At 36.0% G+C, this 24,666-nt stretch overlaps 1 protein-coding gene and 1 long non-coding RNA gene across 4 annotated transcripts in view; one reads left to right on the top strand and one right to left on the bottom strand.

Moving 5' to 3' along the window:
* Positions 1-413: 413 nt before the first annotated feature.
* On the top strand, positions 414-3,295 carry LOC107872984. Of its 2 annotated transcripts, XR_001675056.2 has the most exons (4): positions 414-559; positions 1,303-2,129; positions 2,212-2,359; positions 2,800-3,295. It is a non-coding gene; the product is annotated as an uncharacterized LOC107872984 (long non-coding RNA). The 2 variants fall into 2 exon arrangements; XR_007056497.1 differs by having other exon boundaries at positions 414-2,129.
* Positions 3,296-8,321: 5,026 nt separating this feature from the next.
* The window catches only part of LOC107872985 (sister chromatid cohesion protein PDS5 homolog B), a 33,146-nt gene continuing 16,801 nt past the window's right edge, over positions 8,322-24,666 (bottom strand). The window contains exons 17-31 of one of the 2 annotated variants that reach the window (XR_007056496.1): positions 22,896-23,032; positions 21,765-21,882; positions 19,577-19,711; positions 19,292-19,485; positions 19,079-19,226; positions 18,853-18,990; positions 18,686-18,769; positions 18,143-18,595; positions 18,010-18,077; positions 17,888-17,936; positions 11,782-11,810; positions 9,876-9,976; positions 9,430-9,470; positions 9,214-9,284; positions 8,666-8,704 (exon numbers count right to left, since the gene is read on the bottom strand). Coding sequence is in view for 1 of the 2 variants with exons in the window: in XM_016719671.2 (XP_016575157.2) it covers positions 8,672-8,704; positions 9,214-9,284; positions 9,876-9,976; positions 11,782-11,810; positions 17,888-17,936; positions 18,010-18,077; positions 18,143-18,595; positions 18,686-18,769; positions 18,853-18,990; positions 19,079-19,226; positions 19,292-19,485; positions 19,577-19,711; positions 21,765-21,882; positions 22,896-23,032 (1,758 nt within the window). In the remaining variant the exon portion in view is untranslated. Of the gene's footprint in view, positions 8,705-9,213; positions 9,285-9,429; positions 9,471-9,875; positions 9,977-11,781; positions 11,811-17,887; positions 17,937-18,009; positions 18,078-18,142; positions 18,596-18,685; positions 18,770-18,852; positions 18,991-19,078; positions 19,227-19,291; positions 19,486-19,576; positions 19,712-21,764; positions 21,883-22,895; positions 23,033-24,666 lie in introns of both variants that reach the window. The other variant, XM_016719671.2, reaches the window with a different exon arrangement.

The following is a 24,666-nucleotide window of genomic DNA, read 5'->3' as shown; positions in this document are numbered from 1 at the left end:
TATATTTAACACTACAAAAAATTCAATTACATAATAATTTTCTTAGAATTTAATTTATGTATTATATAAATATTCTTAGAATATAACTCATCTATTATTTTTTTATACTCACTCTGTTTCAAAAAGAATGACCTAACTTAACTTGACAATGAGATTAAGAAAATAAAGAAAACTTCTGAATCTTGTAGTTCTAAATTAAAGTTATGTCAAATGTATCAAATTACACTTTAATCTTGTGGTTTTAAAAATGGCACATGAAATTTTAAATTGAAGTATTACCAAAAAAGAAAAGAGGTCATTTTTTTTATACCAATAAAAAAGAAAAGTAGGTCATTATTTTTAAAACGGAGGAAGTATAATATTTTTTGAATAGAAAATATATTCCCGCTCTATATAAGAAGTTTTTGCACACTTCATAATATCAATCTCATAAGAATTGCGAACTATAGTTTTTAAAATTTTTCTATAAGTCAAGACATCAATATCTTCAATCTCAGTTATTTTGTTGACGTGATTTTTCATATTTTATCCTGTTCATCTACTTTATTAAAATATCAAGGTACTTTTGAATTTGAGTTAATTTTTTATTTTACTTTAAGTTTGGCTCAATAAATAAAAAATTTTCAGCATTATATTAATCTCAACAAATTTTACATTTTAATTTAGTGGCTTAAAATTTTTCTTAGAATATAAGTTAGTGGAGAAAAAAAAATTGTACAGATCTTTATGTTTACAATTAATTTAAGAAGATTTAATCTTCAATTTTTGCAAAACAATAAATAGCCATGTTATTGAACCACTGCCATGCGTAATATTTTTGTAAGGATCACGTATTACATTGTTAGAGTTTGCGAACTCCATTTTATTTTTTAAAAAAAGGTATGATTTGTCCATTTGTGGGCAAACTCCATTTCTTTTTTAAAACAAAAATTAGGATTTGCCCATTTATGGGCAAATTTCATTTACTTTTTGTTATAAAAAATCGTCTTTGTCTATATAAAACCTTAATTTTTAGTTCTTATAATTTTATGTAACTTTTTAACAATTTTTTCATATTTGTTGAGAATTTACCATCCGTTTGTTTTTCAGATATGAATTCTTTATCTAAAGACGTATGTCCGAGTCATAAATATATGATGTGTTAACACTTCAATTAGGTTATCATTCTTAGGTTGTTTGAGATGACCAATTAAATGAACAAACAGGGTGTTTAAAGATTCGTCGAGCGGATAATGAATTTTGAAATCATATTAAGGAGCATCCTTTACATCCCAATATTCTTAATTACTTTAATTCATGGAGATTTAAAGGAGTGTTAGATGTGGGAAACATCAAGTGTGATTCGGAACTTATTACTACACTTGTTGAACGATGACGTCCAGAAACATACATATTTCACATGCGTATTGACGAGTGTACTATCACATTGCAAGATTGGAGGTACTGTTCGGCATGAATATTGATGGTGAGGTCCGGCTTCAAGAAGATGCCAGATTATATAGTAGCATTTAGTGGATGAATTTATTAGAAAATATAACTGGTTTGATAGTTCCACAAAATTATCTTAAAGGTAGCTTGTTATGCGTGAAAGAATTAGCTAACTATATGAGTAATATAAATAATTTGAATTTGATCACAGATGAGACTGAAGAAACTGTTGTGCAACAAAGAGTAAGATTATACCTATTGTGGTTGTGTGGGTGGTGTTTTTTTCATTAATTCAGGTAACAAGATAAGCTTAGATTATCTACTAGATATGCGTGATTTTGATGCAATGACCAGACAGGCTTGGGGAGCGGTCCCTTTTGGATATTTATATAATTTTTTATGTCGGGCTTTGATGGTCATTGTCCATCATATATGCGGATTTGTTCCACTCTTATAGGTATGCAATATTTTAACATATACAAGCTTTTTTTTGAAGCTTTAATTATAATTTTACGTCATCTATGTTGGTTAAGTTTTGAGCTTGGAAACGGATTATCCCTGTGCAATCACGTTACATTTCCTTAGATGGCACATACATGATACTTGCACAGAAATGAAAATATTGAGAGAAGTGGCATAGTCGGGCGCGTAAAGTGCTTGTCATATGTAGGGATGTTTTGGATGGACTTAACGATACTCAGGTATTACTATATAAACTAATTTAGTGTACATGCATTGCATTTAAATTATTAAATATTTAATTTTTGTATTTTGCTTGCTTAGTTTGTGTGGCAGCCTTATTTGAATGTCGCTATTTATGGACTTTTCGAATGGTGCTGACGTGGATTTAATAGTTGAAGGGAAAAAGTTTCACTCATTTGTGGGATTTATCGAAAATAGCATATGGTTGATCCAGTTTTGAGACAAATTGGTATGATACAAATTATTTTTGAGCCAATTATCACTTTTCGAATGGACCATTTTACATTAGATAAAAGATTTGTAATGAGACCAGAGAGACAACTTCAGCTTCGAGACACAGCTAGTGTTTGAAATAACCGTCTAGATCATATTCAATGGGCTTCATTTATATATGAAGCATCGCAAGTCAATGTAACGACTGTCAATGCTACATATTTTAAATGGTACATAGCTCACTCGTGTGCTCTAATAGGTAATCCAAAATATAATGTGGTAAGAGCTTACCAACATATCGCTGGAAGAAAAAAAGCAAAGATATGTTAATTAAAATTTATATATATATATAGAGAGAGAGAGGGGGTACACGTCAGATATAGAGGGTAAACGAAGTAATATTATATTCTACACATTAGTTTATATATATTTTTCTGAAAAAAAATCATGTTATAGGATCATCGTGCACTGCATCATTCGTATCAACGGTTCACATTATTCAACAAGATCCCACAACAACGGATCTGATTAGACAAAAAATAAGTGAGATTGTTGGTTATTCTGTGGGAGATTTAAATACAGCTGCTCAGAGATCTAGATTGACTTCAAAATTTGAACTATACTTGTTGAAAGGATATGAAGACCCATCGATAGTGTCAATACGACCTCAACATCGGGCTACTAGAGTTAGAGAACGTCGGGATGGTGCTAACCTACGTGATGAGGATGAAGTTGGTTTAGATCAACAACAAGAAGAGGCTAACTACGGTAATCAAAGTTCATATTATCTAATTATGGATATCATGAGGCGGACAACTCATCACAAGATTGGTGACAAGGAGGTCATGAAGGGCAGAAAAATAATTAGATAACTTTTGTAATATATATGTTAACTTTTGATAATAATAAAGTTCTTAAGAAAATATCTTCCATCAAACATATGATAAAATAATTTTGTATTTTATCTCAAAATCATTATATCTTATAGCTAGTCTCTTTTATCACAGAGCACTAAAGGACATGTTAAAAAAAAAAAAACTCCAGAGAAACAGATGAAAAATGTTGAATTTTAAAGAAACTTCATACAAGTTCTATCACATAAGAACAAAAAAATATCATAGAAAATTATATGTAACTATTAAAGTCTACATGTATGCTACTATTCGTATTATCTTCCCAACATCTATTTTTTTAACTTTAGAATCTTACTATTTATACTATCTTTCCAACATCTTGTCATTGATAAGTTTTGTCATAAAATATTCACTTAGTAGAAGTCACTGCACAAAAGTAAGAAAACTTTAACTTTAGAATCTTATAATTATTTTATGTCATAAAATATTCACTTAATAGCAGACACTACATAAAAGTAAGGAAATTTAACTTTAGAATCTTATAATTACTATTCTCATGTGAATGTGAATTTGCAAAAGTGTACACTAATTACTTAACACTCTATATTCTCTATTCTTGTAAAACTCTATTTTTTTTTAAATTTTGATATTCAAAAATTTCATGAAAAGTACTACTTATAATACTATGTATACATTAAATAGTTTATCAAACAATAAGCTGCAAATAAGGATGTTTGTAAGACTATTAAACAATATTCTCTTAAGATGAATCAATCATACTACAAAACGGTATTTATTTAATAATAAACTAAAAACAACATGATTATACAAGATTAATATTAGAAAAAAAAAATACTGAGGTCGACGGAGACAACGAGTCCTTCTATGACCGATTTTCCTACATAAGCCACGTGTGTGTGCCATGCGATCTGGAGCAATGTCCATATCATTTTTACAACGTTTAGTATTGTTATCTTCAGAAGTTCTTTGATATTGCGTATTTGCAATTAAATTGAATGGAGAAAGTGGCCAAAATATTTTCGTAGTCACTGGAGAGAATATACCCGAGTAAGTTCGCTTGTAATACTTTGAATTGTAATTTGTAATACTTAACAACAAGAGACTTTGAGTCAATGCCACGAATATCACAAAATTTTATGGCATGTGAACATGACATATAGTAATTTCTCCATTTTTCACGAGAACATTTTCGTCCTTCGACAGTGACTATGTGCACATTTTCACCCTTGTCATTATGTGCAAATGTTAAAACCTCAAAAATGCCACTGGCGGTATTATACTGCATCTTGTCTGCGTACATCTTGGTCCATTTTCAATATTCTAGAAATTTTGTTTCAACATTGAGTGGCCAATGCTTGTTTACAGCAATTAATAATTCCGCAAGGCAATTTCTATCACAAATCGATCAACAAGATTTTTAAAGGTCAATCTAATCATGGCAATAACAGGCAACCAACGAGCTTTCTTCAATAAATCATTGTATGATTCAGATACATTGATTGTTAGAGCCCCTAATCTATAATCATTATCCTTGTACAATGTTCATTTTTCATGAGGATGATCGTTTAGCAATACATGTGTAGTAGGTGATATTCATTTAATTTTTTCCATACGTTGCTTGAACTTATTCTCCTGATGCTCTGTAACCACCAACCACATTAAGTTCTCAAGGTCACTGTTCAAGAATTTTCTGTTAAAGTTAGTTTTTAGATATCGGACACAAAATCTATGATATGTGAAGGGTAGTTGTAACCATGCATTTTTTTGGATACATTGTTGTATACCTGGATGACAGTCAGAAATAAGTTCAATACCTTGTCGATCACATACAACATACCTCCAAAATAATGTACGAAATCATGTTCACGATTCTAATCTCTTGCATGCAACAACAACATATGCAAGTGAAAAGATATTGTCATTTGCAACGATTCCAACGGCGATTAGCTATTTAGTATCATACTTACCATTGATATAAGTGCCATCTATTGAGGACAAGCCTACAACCTTTAAATCCATCAATGCTTGGTTTAAAAGCCTAAAAGACAAATTTAAAAATTTGCTCACCTTGCATTGTAGTTGACTCGTACTCCCACTCAACAATGGTACCCAGATTAAAATATTGTAGTACAGCCATGTAACGAGACAATGTTTTAAAAGAACCTTCAAAATCACCATACACCACTGCAAAAGCTTTCCTACGAGCTTTTTGGGCTTTCCTATAATTCGAAGTATAATTAAACTTCAATTTCATAACTTCATGTACCGCTTTAATACTAAACTGTGCGTCGGTCATAATCGATGGAATCAATAAAGTAGCAATCATGTTGTTACTAAGGGCCCGTTTGACCATGGAAATTTTTTCCTTTTTTCCGAAAATTTTTTTCGAAGTTGAAAATTGTGGTGTTTGACCATGAAAATTTGGAAAATAATTCCGAAAAATTTTTCTGAAAAGGAAAAACAGGTTTTTGTTGTTTTCACAATTTTCCAACTCCAATTCCAACTTTTATTATTATTATATATAACCCCAATCTTTTAAATTTTTACATAAAACTCTCCTTATAACATAACTTTTTCAATATTACGTATATAGCAGTTTTAAAGAATAAGATAATTATAATTTCAAACTTAACGTTATCCTGAGTAATATATATCTCTTTTTCTCTCTCATCATTATTTTTATCCCTTATTTAAGACATTATTTTACTGCTAATTTATATTTATACCCATAAATATATAAAGTATTATATTTATACACATAAATATATAAAGTATTATATTTATAATAGAAACATACTAAGTATGTTATATATAAAGTTTATACCATGTATATACCATATACATGCATATATAAATATACAAAGTATTAAGAAACATACTAAGCATATTTATAATATAAATATACAAAGTATGTTATATATGAAGTTTATACCATGTATATACTATATACACACATATATAAAAATACAAAGTATAAAGAACTATGCTAAGCATATTTATATATTTATGGTATATGATATAATATACTATAAATATGCAAAGCATGTTTTACATAGAAATAATTTATTCACACATATTAAAATCTTTCATGTATAAGAAAATTAAAGAAATAAATTAGCGGCACCCTAAAATTTAATAACAACTCATCATTTCCTATTTTTTAGGAACAAAAAATGAAGGAAATAAATTAAATAAATTCCTAAAAAAATAAATTTGTTTGAAAGATAATATTTGTTACCTAAAAAATAGGAAGCAGTGATCTGTTAATATAACATCCATATTTAAAATTTTCAAATATGAGAAATGGCTATTAATGTAAATATTATATATGTCATACTTGAAATTCATTAAATATGATCATGTATATGTAATTATTTTTATAATAGTGGCTAATTGTGTTCTTTTTCCATTAGTAGGTAAATTTTAGTTGGGTGATTTTGATAGTTTGTAAAAGTTAGGACATAAAATCATATTTTAAAAAAAAAAATTCTAAAGTCAAAAAAAAAATTCAAAAAAGACATGGCCAATTTCAACTCCAACTCCAGAAAATTTTAGTTTTCATGGCCAAACGACTACTAAAACTACAATAATCCGCTTTATAATCATCTGTTAAATAATTGTGCTTTTCGATCATTTTTTCAGCCACCCACATATTACTTGAAATCTCTCTAAAACAAATCATCTATTTGCAATCCATTTCATTCCACTTGCAAATCACCTTCCAATTTTTTGCTTTAGATCGATCACAAATATACTCTTTGTTCATTGCGATGCAATGTCGTCTTAGTGCATCTTTTGTTTGCTTTTTTTATTTTGAAATATCATATCTATATAAATATATAAAATATTGTCAAATAATAATAGGTAACAAGCTTAAATACATAAACATATTATTGATCGAATATCTTACCTGACTTGTGACATATTTAGAATTTTTGAAATCTCATAGTGCAGCCCGAACAGAATCATTATCTCTAAAACATGCAAAATTTGGACCTTTTTCTGTGTGATACAAATAAGAAATGACGTCACAATGATAATTAATATTATTATCGTGTGAAGGAATAGTGATATTGTCCGTATCTGAATTGTCATCATCATCCGACATTTGATCATCGTCATCTAAACTATCTCTATTGGACTCATAATCAACTATGTCATTAATTGTTCACAATTTATATGAATTGAGTCAATGTAGGATTGTCTGGGTAGACGTTACACCTAAAAAATAATAGAATTATAATTTTTATAATTCAAACATGTATATAACGATATTTATAGAATAGGAAACAATATATAATGTCTTTGACCTATCTATTGACTCAATTGGAGTGTGACAGTATAAATTAGTCAGTTCTTGATTGCTTGGTTCTCCAAACTCACAATTCTGAGAACTGCAATGTAGATTATGTTGATTTAGTGAAGTCAAACCTTCATTTTGGCTATCAAACCCTACTACTATTTGTTGTTGAATACAATTGTTTGGCCAACCAACTCTGAAACTAGTAAAACATGTACTATTTCTAATATCAAATTCATTATCGGATGATTCTTCATTTTGAATAGTGCTTTGAGTTTTGACATGCATATCAAGTATTGCTAAACGCATTTGATTGCAAAAAATCTCAACGAAGAAAGGTTGATAAAGAGTCATTATTTCAAATTCGAGTCTCCTCATTATATGACCATTACCCATAATTAACATGGGATATCGATCAATAACAAGAATAGAAAGTTCCGAATCATGTACTTTCATTTCATAACAAGCAGGCAATTCACCATATTACAAAAAAAATTATTATGAAATATAATTTGCCCGTTTTTAGACAAACCGTATTAACGATTTTTTCTTCCCAAACATTTAACAGATGGGATTAGTTGTATTTTGCCCAAAATGATCAAACTATTCATTTTGTAACATAAATAAAAGTACTGTCCATTGTGGCTCCTAAACCTAAAAAAATATCCTTTTTAGCTCCGTACTCCTATATTTTGTGTAGTAAACAAACATATGCCCTTCAATGAAATTTCTATCTTTTCATGAACCAGTGAAATGTAGTTCAATCAAGATCACAGATATACAGACTAGAGTATTACTTGGTCTTCTCGAAAAAGATTGTAATGACATACATTACTATAGCTTTTGGTAAATATACTTTAACGTTGGTTTCAGAGAGTTTACTAACTTGTATAAAAGAACACATCAACAGCAACATATTCACTATTTACAGAAACCATACACCGCGGGGATAGTAAAGGTTAATAAAAGCATCTCATTTAACTATCTATCCACAACAGCCAATTGTTAACTCCTGGCAAAGACGCAGCTATTTGCTAGAGGATCGCTGAAATCATGATGTTATCAGTAAACATGCACGTTTTCTGAGACGGAGATTGCCCAAAACAAAAATTACTCTACGAGTTAGCCTTTAGTAAATCTTTGACAAATATATTCATACTCTTCGACTTCGGGTCCTCCTGGCAATCTGCAATACACACCCAAAGGCATATTTCAGCCAACGGATAAACCAAAAGAGCTATTAGCTTGTCTAAAAGCTCTCTAGATTAAACAAAATAAGTTAATGGTCACAATGGCTTTACTGTAATTTATTACATCGTTCTAGCATGCCATCTCTCTGCACCTCTGTCAGTTATTTGAGAAAGGACCTAGCTCTAAAGCTACTTCGTTTCTTTATCTTTTCCTGATAAATGTGTACATAAAGCTTCAACAAGAACAACAGCAAAAGAAAAAGATGAAAAGTTGGTGGGCATCAGGGCATGGAGGCTGAGACCAAGAGGCTCTTCTAAAACTGTTGTTAAAAGTTGATTTTGTTAAAGCAGAGGAAATACCATACAACCCCACTACGGGCAACAAGGATCTGATCTACTAGTTTTTTTCATTCGGAAATAGCGACAACCATCTGAGCTAAGAGGAAACTAAAGAAAAAATAGCGAGCTGAAAGGAAACAGAGGAGGAAAAAAAGGTGAATCTTACAGGATACTCATCCACATCAATGACCTCAGAAACTGATGAGTCAACAAGAACACTCCCCTGATTCTTTAATTCTGCGGCAGAAAATAACAAGAATCATAGATCAGTAAATTCAGACTTGCTCCTCAAAACACCAGCAATAAAATTTACAGATTAATAGAAGGTCAGACTAAATAACAGCTCATATGAATAGCAAGAGTAAATGGGAACTGATCCTACTCTTCATTAAACACCAACTCTTCATTAAACAGGATCCTCCTCTGTGCATGCACCCCATGAATTGTTGCCCAATTTCATTTAAGGAACAAGGCAAAAATCAGCTTTAAAATTGTAATAAACCAGAGATGAAAACAAGAAGATGGAACATGCAAAGAACTGAACCGATAAATAGGAAACCCTAACACTTCTGAAAACTGGTGCACCGCTCAAAATGGCGTATAACTCGTGCGAAAGCGTTTAACAAAAAGACGACGAAAGAAATAACAAAAATTGTTTAAAGAATATAAACTGAAGAATTAATGAAAAATCTTTCGCATAATAGGAGAAACTCAAGTTTAACAATGGAGCTAGTAATGCTTCTTCTAGTTGGATCTAACTTAGTTTTCACAGTGCACATATCTACAGAAATTAAAGGACAGAAATCGAAACAAAGGTAAGATCCTTACCAGCTAAGGCAGTCCTTTTACCACCAACCTTAGCTTTATCTTGTGACAAGTCATCTTCTTGTTGAGAGACAGATCCAATCATGTCAATATTTTTCCTTGGGCTATAAAATGAAGAGAACATGTCATTGTCACTACGGTAAAGCTTTTATAGGTCATGTTATAGCATCCACTACAGAATAAAAAGCAGAATTCAAGCATATGATGAGAACAATGTATGCTGTCAGAGACAAACATGAATTGCAATATGAGTAAACATGTTTTACATGATGAACTCATGAAATATCGTTTCACATAGAAGAGAAACATTTAAAGCTGAGGACAGAAGAATGTCTATGTTTCATATATATTTTACCTTTTCTATATAATAAACTCCCTCCATTCATTTTACTCGTCACATTTGGACTTGGCACGCCCATTAAGAAAACAATAAAAGGTCGTTTGGTAGAGTTTATTGGAAAACTAATGCATGTATTAGTTTAATGTGTATTACTAATACCTTGTTTGGTATACTTTTGCACCCTATGTATAACTAATATTTGCATTAGTTATATACTCTATTGTGTATTAAGGTGTGTATTACTAATACCTCAAAATTCATAGTGTTAGCAAAGCATGGATCCAATACATGCATTAACATAATTAAAGGCACTATTATCCCTCAAAAAAATTTCACATCCTTTCCAACATATATATGGGGATATTTTTGTAAAGAATTTTTTTTTTAAATATTTAATTTATGTTATTTTTAATACATCAAACCAAACACTGCATAAGAAAAATACAAGCATAACTAATGCAAGCATAGCTAACACAAGCATTACTAATACAAGCATTACTAGCACACAATATTTTGCATTATTCTTATACACTCTACCAAACAACCCCTAATTGACATGATTATTTTACCACTCTACCCCAATGTTTTGTATTAGGTATTGAAAAATGATTTGGAGAATAAGTAATTAATGCTAAGCATAAAACATGGAAAGAAATTAAAAAAAAATCTTGAACCCAAAATGGGCTAAAATGCAGGTCATAACTCATAACCCAACCAGCCAAATTCGAACAAGTTTTAATTGTTTTACTTGTTCTTTTATAAACTTCTAGTACTTAATAATTTTTTATTATTATGGCTATATATAACATATCAAATAAAAAGAAAAAGTCTTTAAAATATTTTGATAAGATTTCTCAAAAATCAATTTGGGCTATCAACCCAATTTTTAATGGGCTGAAATGAGCTGGGTTGGAAATGGGTTAAGCTAATAAATGGGTGGCTTATTCTTAAACGGGTTCGGCGGGTTGGGTTTGCTTTTGCCACCCCTTGCAGGGACCTACTATTCTGTGGACCCAAGTGACAGTCTAGCAGGCAGGTGCTCCTATGCTCAAGTGGAACCCATGATGCATATGCTAATGCAATCCTGATTAAGATTACACAAAATACATTACAGGAAATCCAAATCCAAGGAAATTTTTGTGACCACAGGGTAGTGCCACTGAAAAGTTAAATCGACTATCAAGCAGGAAAAGTATTGCAACAGAAAATTCCTTATTACAATCCTGAAGAATTTTGCAGTGAATTAAAAACAATCAGAGTTCATCGAAAAAGTTTTCTTTGTTGGCTATGTTACGACCATGTATTTTATATCCGTAGGTATGTATTACATGATGCTGCTGTGAAATTATCATGCTCAAAATCCTACTGACATATATTGTTTGATTTATGACATAGCATGTGTTAGTGCACAAAGTTGGGAGAAGGAAGAATATATGACAAGTAATTAGGCTCCTGCCTTGGGCTGATTTCAATCAACATGTTTAGTGATTTTTCTTTTTTCAAAAAGAAAAGGCAATTCATCACATACTCCTTCTCCCTATAAAATATCAGAAAAAAGCAATAGCTCACCGGCACAAGGGTTGCAGACCACATGAATCCTGCATATTGAATCAGTGTTAGGGAATAATTCAACCAAAATTTCACCAGATCTTAATGCTTAAAAAGTAATAAAGTGCAGAAAATGGAGAACAAACTGGAAATGAGAATGTGACTACTGTGATTGGAGAAAAAATGCCCAATTGAGAAATTCAGTGAAATTCAAATTCAGTTATGAATATACGGGGAAATGTTTTTCCAAAAATCTTTATGCATAGGCAAATATGAGGCTTAATTTCTAAACACAAACAAGCAAACTACTTTCTTGTAATACAATCAAGAAAGATTCACGTTCTGACAATTGAAGCAAGGGCAACAAAACAGTAAAGGTTCTACTTCATGTCTGAGTGTTAAGAAGAAACTCTTTTGAGTTAGTTAACCAAGACAACAACAACAACAAACCCAGTGTATTCCCACCTAGTGGGGTCTGGGGGGGTAAGATGTACGCAGTCCATACCTCTACCTCTGAAGAAGTAGAAAGGTTGTTTCCGATAGACCCCCGGCTCAAGACACGAGATACCACACAAACACATAGTAAAGCACAGCACAAGATTACATAACATAAATACGGCACCCATAAGTAATATAAAACAGAGGAAAGCACACAGATTCATAATAAAACATGGAACATGGACTCCTAACAAGAATAAACCCCCACCAAGTAATTCCCTACACTAGCGACTCAAACTGGCCCTAGTCCTCTGCCCTAATTCGCGTCCTCCAGACCTTCCTATCTAGGGCCATGTCCTCGGTGAGCTGTAACTGCTCCATGTCCCGCCTAATCACCTCACCCCAGTACTTCTTCGGCCTACCCCTACCCCGCCTAAAACCATCCAACGCTAGCCTCTCACACCTACGGACCGGGGCATCCATGCCCCTCCTCTTCACGTGTCCGAACCATCTCAATCGGGCTTCCCGCATCTTGCACTCCACTGGAGTCACACCAACCTTCTCCCGGATGGTCTCATTCCGAACTCTATCCCCTCTAGTCAGCCCACACATCCAGCGCAGCATCCGCATTTCTGTCACCCTCATCTTTTGGATGTGGGAGTTCTTAACTGGCCAACACTCCGCTCCATACAACATGGCCGGACGGACTACCGCCCTGTAGAATTTGCCTTTAAGCTTGGGCGGCACCTTCTTATCACACAGCACCCCCGACGCGAGCTTCCACTTCATCCATCCCGCCCCAATACGGTGCGAGACATCCTCGTCAATCTCACCGTTACTCTGGATCACGGACCCGAGATACTTGAAACTCTCCCTCTTACCTACCTCCTGTGATTCCAGCTTCACTACTACCTCATTCTCCCGCCTCACGTCATTAAACTTGCATTCCACATACTCTGTCTTGCTTCTGCTCACCCTGAACCCTTTAGACTCAAGGGTTTGCCTCCACACCTCTAATTTGTCACTCACACCCCCTCGAGTCTCATCTATCAGAACTACATCATCTGCAAAAAGCATACACCACGGCACCTCCCCTTGAATACGTCGCGTCAACACATCCATCACCAATGCAAACAAAAAGGGACTAAGGGTAGATCCCTGATGCAACCCTGTCCGGACAGTGAAATGCTCTGAGTCTCCTCCCGCCGTCCTCACCTTAGTTTTCGCTCCATCATACATATCCTTGATTGCTCTGATATATGCCAGCGGTACTCCACTCACCTCCAGGCATCTCCAAAGCACCTCCCTGGGGACTTTGTCGTAGGCCTTCTCCAGGTCGATAAACACCATGTGCAGGTCCTTCTTCCTCTCCCTATACTGTTCCACCAACCTCCGTACCAGGTGAATTGCCTCCGTCGTCGAGCGGCCAGTCATAAATCCAAATTGGTTTTCTGAAATAGACACTATCCGTCTCAGCCTCACCTCGACCACTCTCTCCCAGATCTTCATAGAGTGGCTCAATAACTTAATCCCCCTATAGTTATTGCAACTCTGGATGTCCCCCTTATTCTTATAGAGAGGTACCATGGTGCTCCACCTCCAAGCCTCGGACATCTTTGCCGTCTTGAAGATTTCATTAAACAATCCAGTCAACCACCTAACACCAGCCTCTCCAACGAACTTCCAAAACTCCACCGGTATCTCATCCGGCCCCGTCGCCCTACCCCTTCGCATTCTGCGAACAGCCTGTCTAACCTCTTCTACCTTAAAACGTCTACAATAGCTAAAATCCCAACACTCCTCTGAGTGCTCCAGCTCCCCTAACACAATAGCTCTATCCCCTTCGTCATTCAAGAGCCTATGAAAGTACGACTGCCATCTATTCTTAATGTGGCCGTCCTCCACCAACACTCTACCGTCCTCCCCCTTAATGCACCTCACCTGATCGAGGTCACGACCCTTCCTCTCCCTAGCCTTAGCGAGTCTAAACAACTTTTTCTCCCCTCCCTTCCCCTGTAACCCTGCATACAAGCTCTCAAAGGCGGCCGTCTTAGCTGCCGTGACTGCTGACTTAGCCTCCTTCCTCGCTAGCTTGTACTCTTTCCTGTTTACCCGCTTCTCCTCTTCGTCCTTACTCTCCACCAACTTGGCATACGCCCCTTTCTTGGTCCCCACTTTCTTCTTCACCTCTTCATTCCACCACCAATCCCCCTGATGGTGCCCGGCCCGGCCACTAGAAACCCCCAACACCTCACTTGCATTCTCCCTGATGCACCTAGCCGCCCTATCCCACATACTATCCACGTCTCCCCTACACTCCCACACCCCCATTCCCGCCAACTTCTCCCCTATCTCCCACGCATTCACTGGCGCCAGGCCGCCCCACTTAATTCTAGGTCTACACTCCCTACTCCTCCTCTTTCTATTCTTCTTTATACCCAAATCCATAACCAAGAGCCTATGTTGGGTCAAAAGATTCTCACTCGGGATGACCTTACAGTCCTTACACCACGCCCTATCCCCTTTCCTAAGCAACAAAAAGTCAATCTGGGTCCTGGCTATCGCGCTTCGAAAGGTGACTCGTCCTTCTTCGGGAAGCCCGAGTTCACCACCACCAGCCCAAAGGACCTCGCAAACTCCAAAAGGGTAGCCCCCTCTTCATTTCTCTCCCCAAAACCAAAACCACCATGCACATCACCAAAGCCTCCCGGTAGCGCCCCGATGTGCCCGTTGAAATCTCCTGCTACAACAATCTTCTCCGAGCTAGGCACGCCTCTCACCACCTCCTCCAAAGCCTCCCAAAACCGCATCTTCTCCTCCCCCTCCGATCCCACTTGCGGCGCATAGGCACTACACACGTTCAGGGTAAACCCCCGAATGACCAACTTAATAGTCATCAACCTATCGTTGATCCTCTTCACCTCTACTACCTGACCTCTAAGCTCTTCATCTACTAGGATGCCAACTCCATTCCTACGCCTCTCGCTCCCAGAGTACCACAGCTTGTATCCATCCACATCCCTAGCCTTAGACCCTACCCACTTGGTCTCCTGAACACACGCAATGTTGATCTTCCTCTTCCTAAGGGTCTTCACAAGCTCTATGGACTTGCCCTGAAGGGTCCCTATATTCCAAGACCCAACCCTCAGCCTACCGTCACTACCCGCACTCCCTCCACTACCCCCCCGCGGCCAAACCTTGGCCTCCCTCCCACTCCCGCCCTTTCCTCATCCCCCGCCCCCACCACGGCCCCACGCCCCAACCCCCTCGGACATGACCCTATCCACCCATTACCGCCCACAGCCACAACTACACGAAAGTATAAGAGAATATAAAGATAATATAAAGATATAAAGACATAAACGATGGTAATAGCAAAGCACGATAGTTGTTTATTGTGCTTTGGTTATCGGCTACTATGTTGTTGTTGATATGTTTTCTTTACTGTCGTTTCCTTTTTTTCATACCTACTTTGATTTGCTATACTTGAGCTAAGGGTCCTCCGAAAAAATCTTCTCTACCACCACGATGTAGAGATAAGGTTTACGTACGCTCAACTCTTTTCAGACCCCCCTTGTGGGATTTCACTAGGTATGCTATTGTTGTTGAGTAGCACTGTATATTGTATTTAGGAGATAGTCATCAAGGCTAACTATTTTTTCATTTCTCTATTTCTTGTTCACTTTCATCCTTAATGGCATCTTAAGGTCGTTAAGATGCTTGGTTAGTTTTTTACAATAGAGATTCTAATTCTTAAATAGCATGTTAATCCACCACTTTGCAAGTTCACCTTACATGAACTCCACAGAAAACTTTTGATATAGCCAATGCAATTCGAGTATATGATATGATGGAACGTGAATATGAATGAAATATATGATTCATGCATATAATAACCTATTTGCTCAAAGTTAGGAAAGGATCAAATAGATGGTTATAACTCATTAAACGCTTTTTGCATAAAATATTAAACCTCACATCTTCTATTCAAGGGTTGCTTCTTAAAACAAAAACATGAAACCTAATTCTGCTGTCTAGATAAGTTGAGAATTTAATGATGTTAACATAACCTGGTCAGGCAAGGAATGGTTACTTAAAGTCCCCCAAACCTCACTATCCAAACTAAGAACCTCAGCTTGCTTGCTGTCAAGTCGCGTTTTAAGTGTCTCATTTTAAAATAAAAGCATTATTTTTCTTGCCTTGACATTGCCATTTAGATCGCCTCTCGCCTGAAAGTGAAAAGCGATAACAGGTCACCTCACCTCAGTGCTTAAAGCAAGCGTCTTTCACAACACTATTTCGAGCTCTACTATTGTATCGTCTTAAGAACTTTAAGGATATCAAGTTAAATTAATAAGCCAAAAGCCTTCTCATTTTAATAAATCAATTCTTATACACAGAGAGTAATGAAGTAGAATATACTCCTTTCCAGCGACACCCATGGCATCTGTTTTCTTGCTTTTTCGCGTTTTAGTAACAAAATATTTTCTATTAATTTTTGCTTGATTAGTAAAGTCTCGCTTTTTTTGTTGGAGCAAGAGCTTGCTAGGCAGGCACTTTTTATATTCATCTGAAGCTAACCAAACGTTGTTACAGGAGTGCTGGCCAGAGAGAAGGCAGCCTGCCTCGTGAAAGATGACCCAATTTCTCTTCTTCTTTAATACTCCCTCCGTTTCAAAAAGAATGACCTAGTTTGACTTGGCATGGAGTTTAAGAAAATAAAGAAGACTTTTGAATCTTGTGGTCCTAAATTAAAGTTATGGCAAATTTACCAAAATGTCCTTTGATCTTGTGATATTAAACATGCCACGTGGAAAGTTGAAATTAATGTATTTCCAAAAAAAAGAAAGGGGTCAATTCTTTTTTAAACGGATTAAAAAAGTAGAGCAGGTTATTCTTTTTGAAACAGAGGGAGTATTTCAGTTTTCCTTTTCTTTAGAGGTCCAAGAGACTAGAAGATGGTGACTTCCTGACAAGGATATGGGGAGAGGTGAGGACTGAAGAGGGCCTACTGTTGATCGAAATACCACTTTCCAGGTGACATGTGGTCCCCTTTCAAAAGAAGTCTGGGGGAATGCAGAAGCACAAGCACTTTCACTTAATCATGTCAAGAACTGATTTTCTCTTGTTTTTCCAATTGGAGTGCCTCTGCCTCCGAAGCCAATTTATACTTTCTGAGAAGAGTCTAAACTTGATTATATCAATTGTCTAACACTAGCAAACCTAGCACCCCCACCAATTGCATACAACCCAGAACCACCTTAGCTAAATACAATTCAGAATCCGTTTCACCAAAAGCTTTATATATGCATTCATCTTGAAGTACAGGTCCCTCCAATACCAGAAATCTGTAAATGCTCCCTGTACCAGACCTTATATATCTAAGAAACTTAGGCAAACCTTCTAGGCTTTTTGATTGCGTAGAGTCCACCTATTTATTTAATGGAACAGTTGTGAAAACTTGCAAAGCTCAATTCTGTCAGGCTCTCCTTAATTGGATCAGATCAGCACTAGAAGTGACACTAACTAAGAATGCAGAATGAAACAAGGAAAGTTTTCCTCCTAATATACCCAGCAATGATTCCTATATTTTCACAATTTCTGTTATAGGACAATAAGCAACAGACAGATTGAAATTTCCTACACATTATTTAGCACGTATCTTATATCTAGCAATCTTCTGACCAACCTTGAGAGAGTTGTTGCTAGAATCAAAAACCTCTGTGGTTCCAGAACAACTGCATAATCAAAGCAGACATGTCATGTAAAGGTGAATGTTGTTACATATACCAATATGAAAGAAATTCTCACCATTTATCTTGGGGAGTGCACGGTTCTTTATGCTGCCTGAGTAACTTTTCCCCAATATTTTTGCTTCCCTACACATACACGAGTTAGAGCAAGAAGTTCTGACTGAAACACTGAAAGATATGAAAGAATATACCTTTGAGATGCAGATATCAGAGTTGTTGCCTTTCATGGATTTGGAAGGCTCACGCATTATGGTTTTACATTTTGAGATTTTCTGATCAGATAAGGATCGTGACCTGAGAGTTCTTGAACAATATGGTTGCTGTTCAGTTCTAACCACTCTTTCGATGGTTCCATGTGAATCATCATCATGTTCATCATCAATGGAGAACTCTTTATGTAATTCAAATGATGCAGAAGCTGAACATGGTTCAGATGTTTTTTGTCTTTCTCTAGTAGTGAGTTCCTGATTTGCTGGACTTATCTCCTCCTTATCTGAATATGAACCGCTATTCTTTTTTACCATGCTCAATGGGAGAGGGCCCTTTTTGCAGAATTGCATTTCCAATTTGCTGCCCCTACTGTTACCTGATCGCACCATGCCACCATGACATTTTTGGTATTGTGTAGTGATGGTGCCAGCAGTCTGAGATATAACAGGTAAGAACAGTGATAAAAAACCGGTTACGCACTTCCATGAAAACAGATAAAATCAACGCAGGGCAAATCCATTTACCTGAAGTTTCTTTTTTGAAATATCAAGTAACTTCCCAATGAAATTTTCATCTAGCTTATAACGAATTAAAAGATCAATTTTCCCCTGCAAAAGAGAAAAGGAAATGTAAATAAAACAAACAAGAATCAAAGCAAATGCAGTACGCCAATCAAATGAAAAGAACTTGCCTGACTATAATGTTCTTGACCCACTTTATAAAGTGAAGATGGCAGCAAAATAAGTCCAGAGATATGCGAATGAGAGACACCTTTGTTGCTTAATGCATCCAACAAAGAAATCCCAATATCTGACAACATATGAAGATTCTGCAATATGACCACTCTCATGGTTCAACATTAATTTGTTTAAGAATAAGGAACTAGCATCAATTTCAAAACCAAGGAAGACACTGACAGGAGTAATTTGTGCATCAATGGCATCCTCTGCCTTCTTTATTGCATGGAAGATACTTCTCAAGTATGAAAAAGCTTTATTAATGAGGTCCACGGTACCATCGGAGAAATTAAGATCAACCAATGCCCGCAAGCTGAAAACAAGTGGACTGGACAAAAAGGATAGTAAGAAAAAGATGAGGTGTTTAAAGACAATTGATGAGTAAACACTAACCTGAAAAACTGAGCACAGGAATTGGCATCATGGTGATCAGCAGTTGGAAAATTTGGATCATGAGCGAGGACATGGATCAAAAAAACCACTATATAAACAGGAAAACCAGTCACATGTCCAGGCATTGTAGACATTCGATTTATTCTTGCTGCATTTCCATATATATGCACAAATTCTTCCATGTATTTCAGAGACTTGAGAGGCAAAAAAAAAAAAGGATAGCGTCAGAAGAAGGAAAATAAACTGACAAAGTAAGACGAAACAAAGATTTTGATGGAAACCTACAATTTGTTGGAGATCTTCTGAAGGGTCTGTGGCAGCAAATGGAAATGCACATGCATATCTACAAGGAATCTTATGTTCCTTCAAAAGCTTTTGCACCTTCTTAATAAACAATCTTTGCACTAGAGGCGAACTATCCTATCAAAAGTTATAGGAATCCATGATCAGAAACTTCAAGAATTACAACGTTAGGCTCAAATGCAAGCTACTATCAATGTTAACTTATATACACACGGGGCTTTTCTTAATAAGGTATGCACATGGGCTTCCAATTCATCTAAGTCAAATGTTGCTAGAATGAACATCAGGAAGCTGATGGTACATCGACCCAAAATAAAGTTTACTCTGTCAAGCATGGCAGAAAAGAAAATAAAGCAAGTCAAGCAGGAAAATATAAGTTGAACTCAGAAAAAGAAAGAACCAGTCCACCATTTAGCAAAGTTGTACCAAGAGCGTTGTCTAGATTGGCTTCCTTATATACATGATCATATAGCAAAACAGCAATGCATAAAATATTCAACATTAATCAACTTATTTTCAGAAGCTATACTTCCACAGTAAGAAAACCAACTTAAGCCATATAATAGTCCAAATCGACCAGTGTAAGAGCTCCCTTTTAAAAAACTAACTACTTTTTAATTCTTAATTTCTTTCCTTCCTGTTTGAATTTACTTTCTCATTCATTCTACTCATTCTCTTCCCCTAATTGTTTCTTCTCTCTTATCTTTCTCGGAAGAAGAATAAGAGGCCCTTCCAATGGTTAGTCAGATGACAGAGAAAAACATAAATAAGTAAATCCGAGGTCTGAGTAGGAAAATCTCATTATCCAGACCATCAAAAGAAAGGGAGGTGGGTTTCAAAATCTGGATCCAAAGAGCACGGAAGAGAATTGTTGGTACATTCAAGATAGAGTTCGATCTTGAATGTTTAATCCAAATCAATGTATTCTTTTTGCCCCCATGTTTCATGGCCTGCTGAATTGGTAAAAGGAAGGACATCAGCTTTACGGCCATGATCATTGCCGATTGAACTGGCATCTGGTTAGAATTGAACACTTCCATCTCTAGAAATCGCACTTCAACAAAAATTAATAATATGTACACCATTCACAAGCTCTGAATACACATTTAAATTACTGAAACAGCTTTCGGGTGAATTGAGAAGAGATCAATCTGATAGTCTGACTTAATAAAATGTTAAATTTCAGAACTCCATATTAGAGCTTAACGGTGAGGGAGAGAAATGTTTGTTCATATTATTTCTTAGTTGTTTTCTTTCAAAAAGCTAATTAACTTTGTGGTTACTTTGTATAGTCAAAATATGTCGAATATATGGGACTAACTGATAAGGAGTTAGCTACTTGTTTATGGTCATGGTTCAGATTTGAGTTGGTGATGCCGAGCACTGTGAAAGAAACAATGTTTAGTTGGGCATTCAGAAGAAGGAAGAGAATATGCAGGGCATGGGATCTGGATGTTGTTCCTCTACCATTTATGTGGATCATATGGCGCGAGAGGAATAGAAGAGCTTTGGGGGTAGAGAAAGATTTTGTACACTTAGGAACAGCTTACTATCCCTTATTTCTTTTCGGTGCAACCATAGGATTCCTACATGTATAGATAAGTGGGTGTTATTTGTAGAAAACCATGTCCGCTTGTAAGGTTTTCTACTATTTTATACTTTTTGTACACGGGCAAGTTTGGCCCTTTGTTTAATGAAAGTTACTACTTCATCAACAAAAAGAGAGAGAGAGAGAGAGATAATGGGGTATTAATTTGCAAGAATATCTGAAATCAAGGGCCCCTTACCAGAAAAATAAAATTGCAAGAGTTCTATTTGCAGATATAACCATTAATTACACTTTTATCATACATTATGCTCAGTCATTAGCATATAAGAAAACAAACATGAGAAATGACCTACAATTCTACTGATTGTAACAGTGACAAGGTAATACACTTATATGTATAATGTCCTTGCAAAACCTAAATGTTATAGCAGCAAGAACTATACAAGAGAGTCGATTCTATAGTATACAATCAAACTGTTACTTATCAATTATGGGCAGCAAGGAGACTTACAAGAATATTAAACAAGTGGAAACTCAAGCTTCTGCATCTATTTGGCCAGTGAATTGCTAGAATTAGTCAACATTTACTAAAATATTACTTTAGACTGGAGGTCAGCTAACCTTGGCCGTCAAAACCGTGCAGCGGAAAATTTGTGGCGAAATGATTGAATCCCACCTTCTTGAGAGCTGAAGAACAGACTTTGCAGCAGCTAATCTAATATGAGCCTTGTCAGAATCACTGCACAAAAATTGGTTACCGGCGATTAAGTTATTGCAAGTGGGACAAATGCAACAAAGATATCACATACCCGAGCAGTGTTCCTTCAAACTAAACTGAGAATACCTTTACTTTCGATCATTCATTTGTTTTTGTTAGATTCTTACAAGTTACTATATTGTAAGCATATTATCTACAGGAAATACACAATTTACTGCAATACCTTCTGCTTGTCTGAAGTATAAGCAGCATAGCATCTACTAATTGGTAAAGTAGGTTCAAACATTTTCTGCCAGTGGACAAGTGTAAGCTAAAGTGGCAAGCCAATGCACAATGGTAGAGTTTCTCCCTTGGAGTATAGGTCACAGGTTCTAGGTATGGAAATAGCCTCTTAGCAGAAAAATAGGAGAAGACTGCATACAGTATATGCCCCTCTCCCCTAGCCCGTACTAGCCAAGGAGCACTATGTGCACGAGCGCCCTAGGCAAGTGTAAGCTAAGTAGCATAAACATAGGAAAGAGGATAAAGTTGGAAAAGGAACAAAATTTAGATATTAGGGGAAAGAGACATGAAACAGAAAAAGAAGAATGGAGGCTTAGGCTGGTAGCTGGAGTTCATGTGATATTATGGCACTATCCTTATTATTTCTACAAGTAATATTTTTCATGCTAAGGCCCAAAATAACTCTATAAACTTTTTGATAGATTTGAATGCTTGTGTCCCAAAATAGGATATTAAGTCCATTTTAAGCGACAGATGTCCATAAAAAATACAAAAGAATAAGTAAATTTTGTGCAGTGCTTCACAAAATGTGACATAGTGTTAGAACTGCTTTCAACCTAGTAATAAAATATGCTAGGAGATAAACCATAAACCTGAACTATAGTATATTTATGTCAGCGAATATAAGAGTTTTGCACGGACATAAGGAACCTTACATTATCCAACTGGTGATAGCCTAAAATAAGCTCAAAGAAGCATAATCCCACACACTGATAAACATCTAATTAGAATTGTGAAAAAATAATCCATACCTTGAGATAATACCATCATAATGACTGCCCTTGTGAAGCATTTCCAGTATAATATCCAGTAAAAAGTCAATTGGACGACTGACAGTTGCACTTTGATGGGGTAAGAAGCTCCGAACTAGTGTCTTGAGCCCAAAAATCTGCAGCAATCGAACATTCAAACGAAGCCATAGAAACAGATTCTAACTAAAAAGGTAATCTATTTCAATTTCACATTAACATCTTTTGGGTCCTTGCTGGAGTTCAAAACTAATTTGAAAACAATTAGCATATAAACCATCAACGAACTCGCAGTCAGCTCCAGGCAGGATAACTTTCAGAGATGGTACCTAACACCTTCCACTAGCAGAAACAATGGGTAACTCTACCACTAAACCTTAAGCAGAATAGCAGATGGGAAGGACGAAAGTTGTTACTCCAGCTCTTCGGCAGATAGGCCACCCCCTTTGAAGCTAGTTTCAGATAAGTATGCAGACATTATTTACCAGGTTAGATAACTAAAGAGATAGGCTCTGGAAAAATATGGCACCTGGGCCTAACTAAACCCCAAAAGTTAGCCCATGAGCGGAGGAATGCCCAAGTCCGTATAAGCAAACCCCAAGTCCACTCCCAACCAATGTGGGACTTTCACCTACTTGAACACCCCCGTTCCCGCCCAGGCCCCACTGGAGCGTACCGGGAGCCCAAACGGGAATGAACCTAGCTCTGATGCCAAGTAAAGATATGGCACCTGGCCTAACTCAACCCCAAAACTTAACCCATGAGGGGAGGATTCCCCAAGTTCAGCAAATCATTAGTTCATTCTCCAACTGATACGAGTACGATCGTGATTGTGGATCAATACGTAAAGAACTTGTGCTCGGGTGACTGGCCAACTAATGGAACAAGCTTTGGAGTGTTGGCACATTAAGGGCATTTTAGTCACTTTGTAATAAGTTGTAACCTAGGCTATAAATAGAACATATTAGGTCATTTTCTCACAACTTAGATGATATTTTGAGAGCTCTTTTGAGAGTTTTCATACAAGTGTGAATATCACTTGTGACAAGTGTGGAATCACTTGTGTTGATTGCTTGTTTTGAAACGTTGGTTGCTTGGGGATTCCGTTCCCTTGAGGTCACCGTAAGAACTTTATGTTATTTGTATGAATTCTTGGGTCTTAGTGTTCAATATACACTTTGGTTCATAGTGTTTGTGCATTGTGTGTCAAGTTATCTATCATTCTATCTTATTATTGTTGTTGTGTTCATTCTCGGTTTTGGGTGTCCAAACCTGAGACCTTGTTGTGTCATTTTTGTTCTTGTTATTGTGTTGTAATCTTAGTTTGTGGCTCACTGATTATAGGTGTTGAACACCTTAGAATCTTGTTGTTATCGTGCTTGTTTTGTTATTGTGTAGTGAATCCGAGAGGGGTCACCAAAAGGGGTCCTCGGTTCTTCAAATCATGGACTGTTTTGGTGTGTGTTAGTGTCTTCCTTGTCGATCTTGTATCACCAACCAATGTGAGACTTTAGGCTTCATACACACTTTCCTCCTCAACTTGCACAATAATCCCTTTTACACACATTTTCCTCAGAAATAGCTTATACCTTCACTATTTTACCACGTGGAAAGTACGCATATGAAGAGCAATAACATTGTATTTGAAGATTTATTTGAGTTTCATGCGCTTTCCTTCCCTCCCCATTTTTTTAACAAATCTTATTTGCTCTTCAGTCCTCACTTTTACCCTACAACGTCAATGATTTTCTAAGCCTATTGATCCAAAATATTT

The sequence above is a fragment of the Capsicum annuum genome, chromosome 6 (genome assembly GCF_002878395.1).
Source record: "Capsicum annuum cultivar UCD-10X-F1 chromosome 6, UCD10Xv1.1, whole genome shotgun sequence".
NCBI lineage: Eukaryota > Viridiplantae > Streptophyta > Magnoliopsida > Solanales > Solanaceae > Capsicum > Capsicum annuum.
This window is presented reverse-complemented; position numbering and strand designations above follow the sequence as displayed.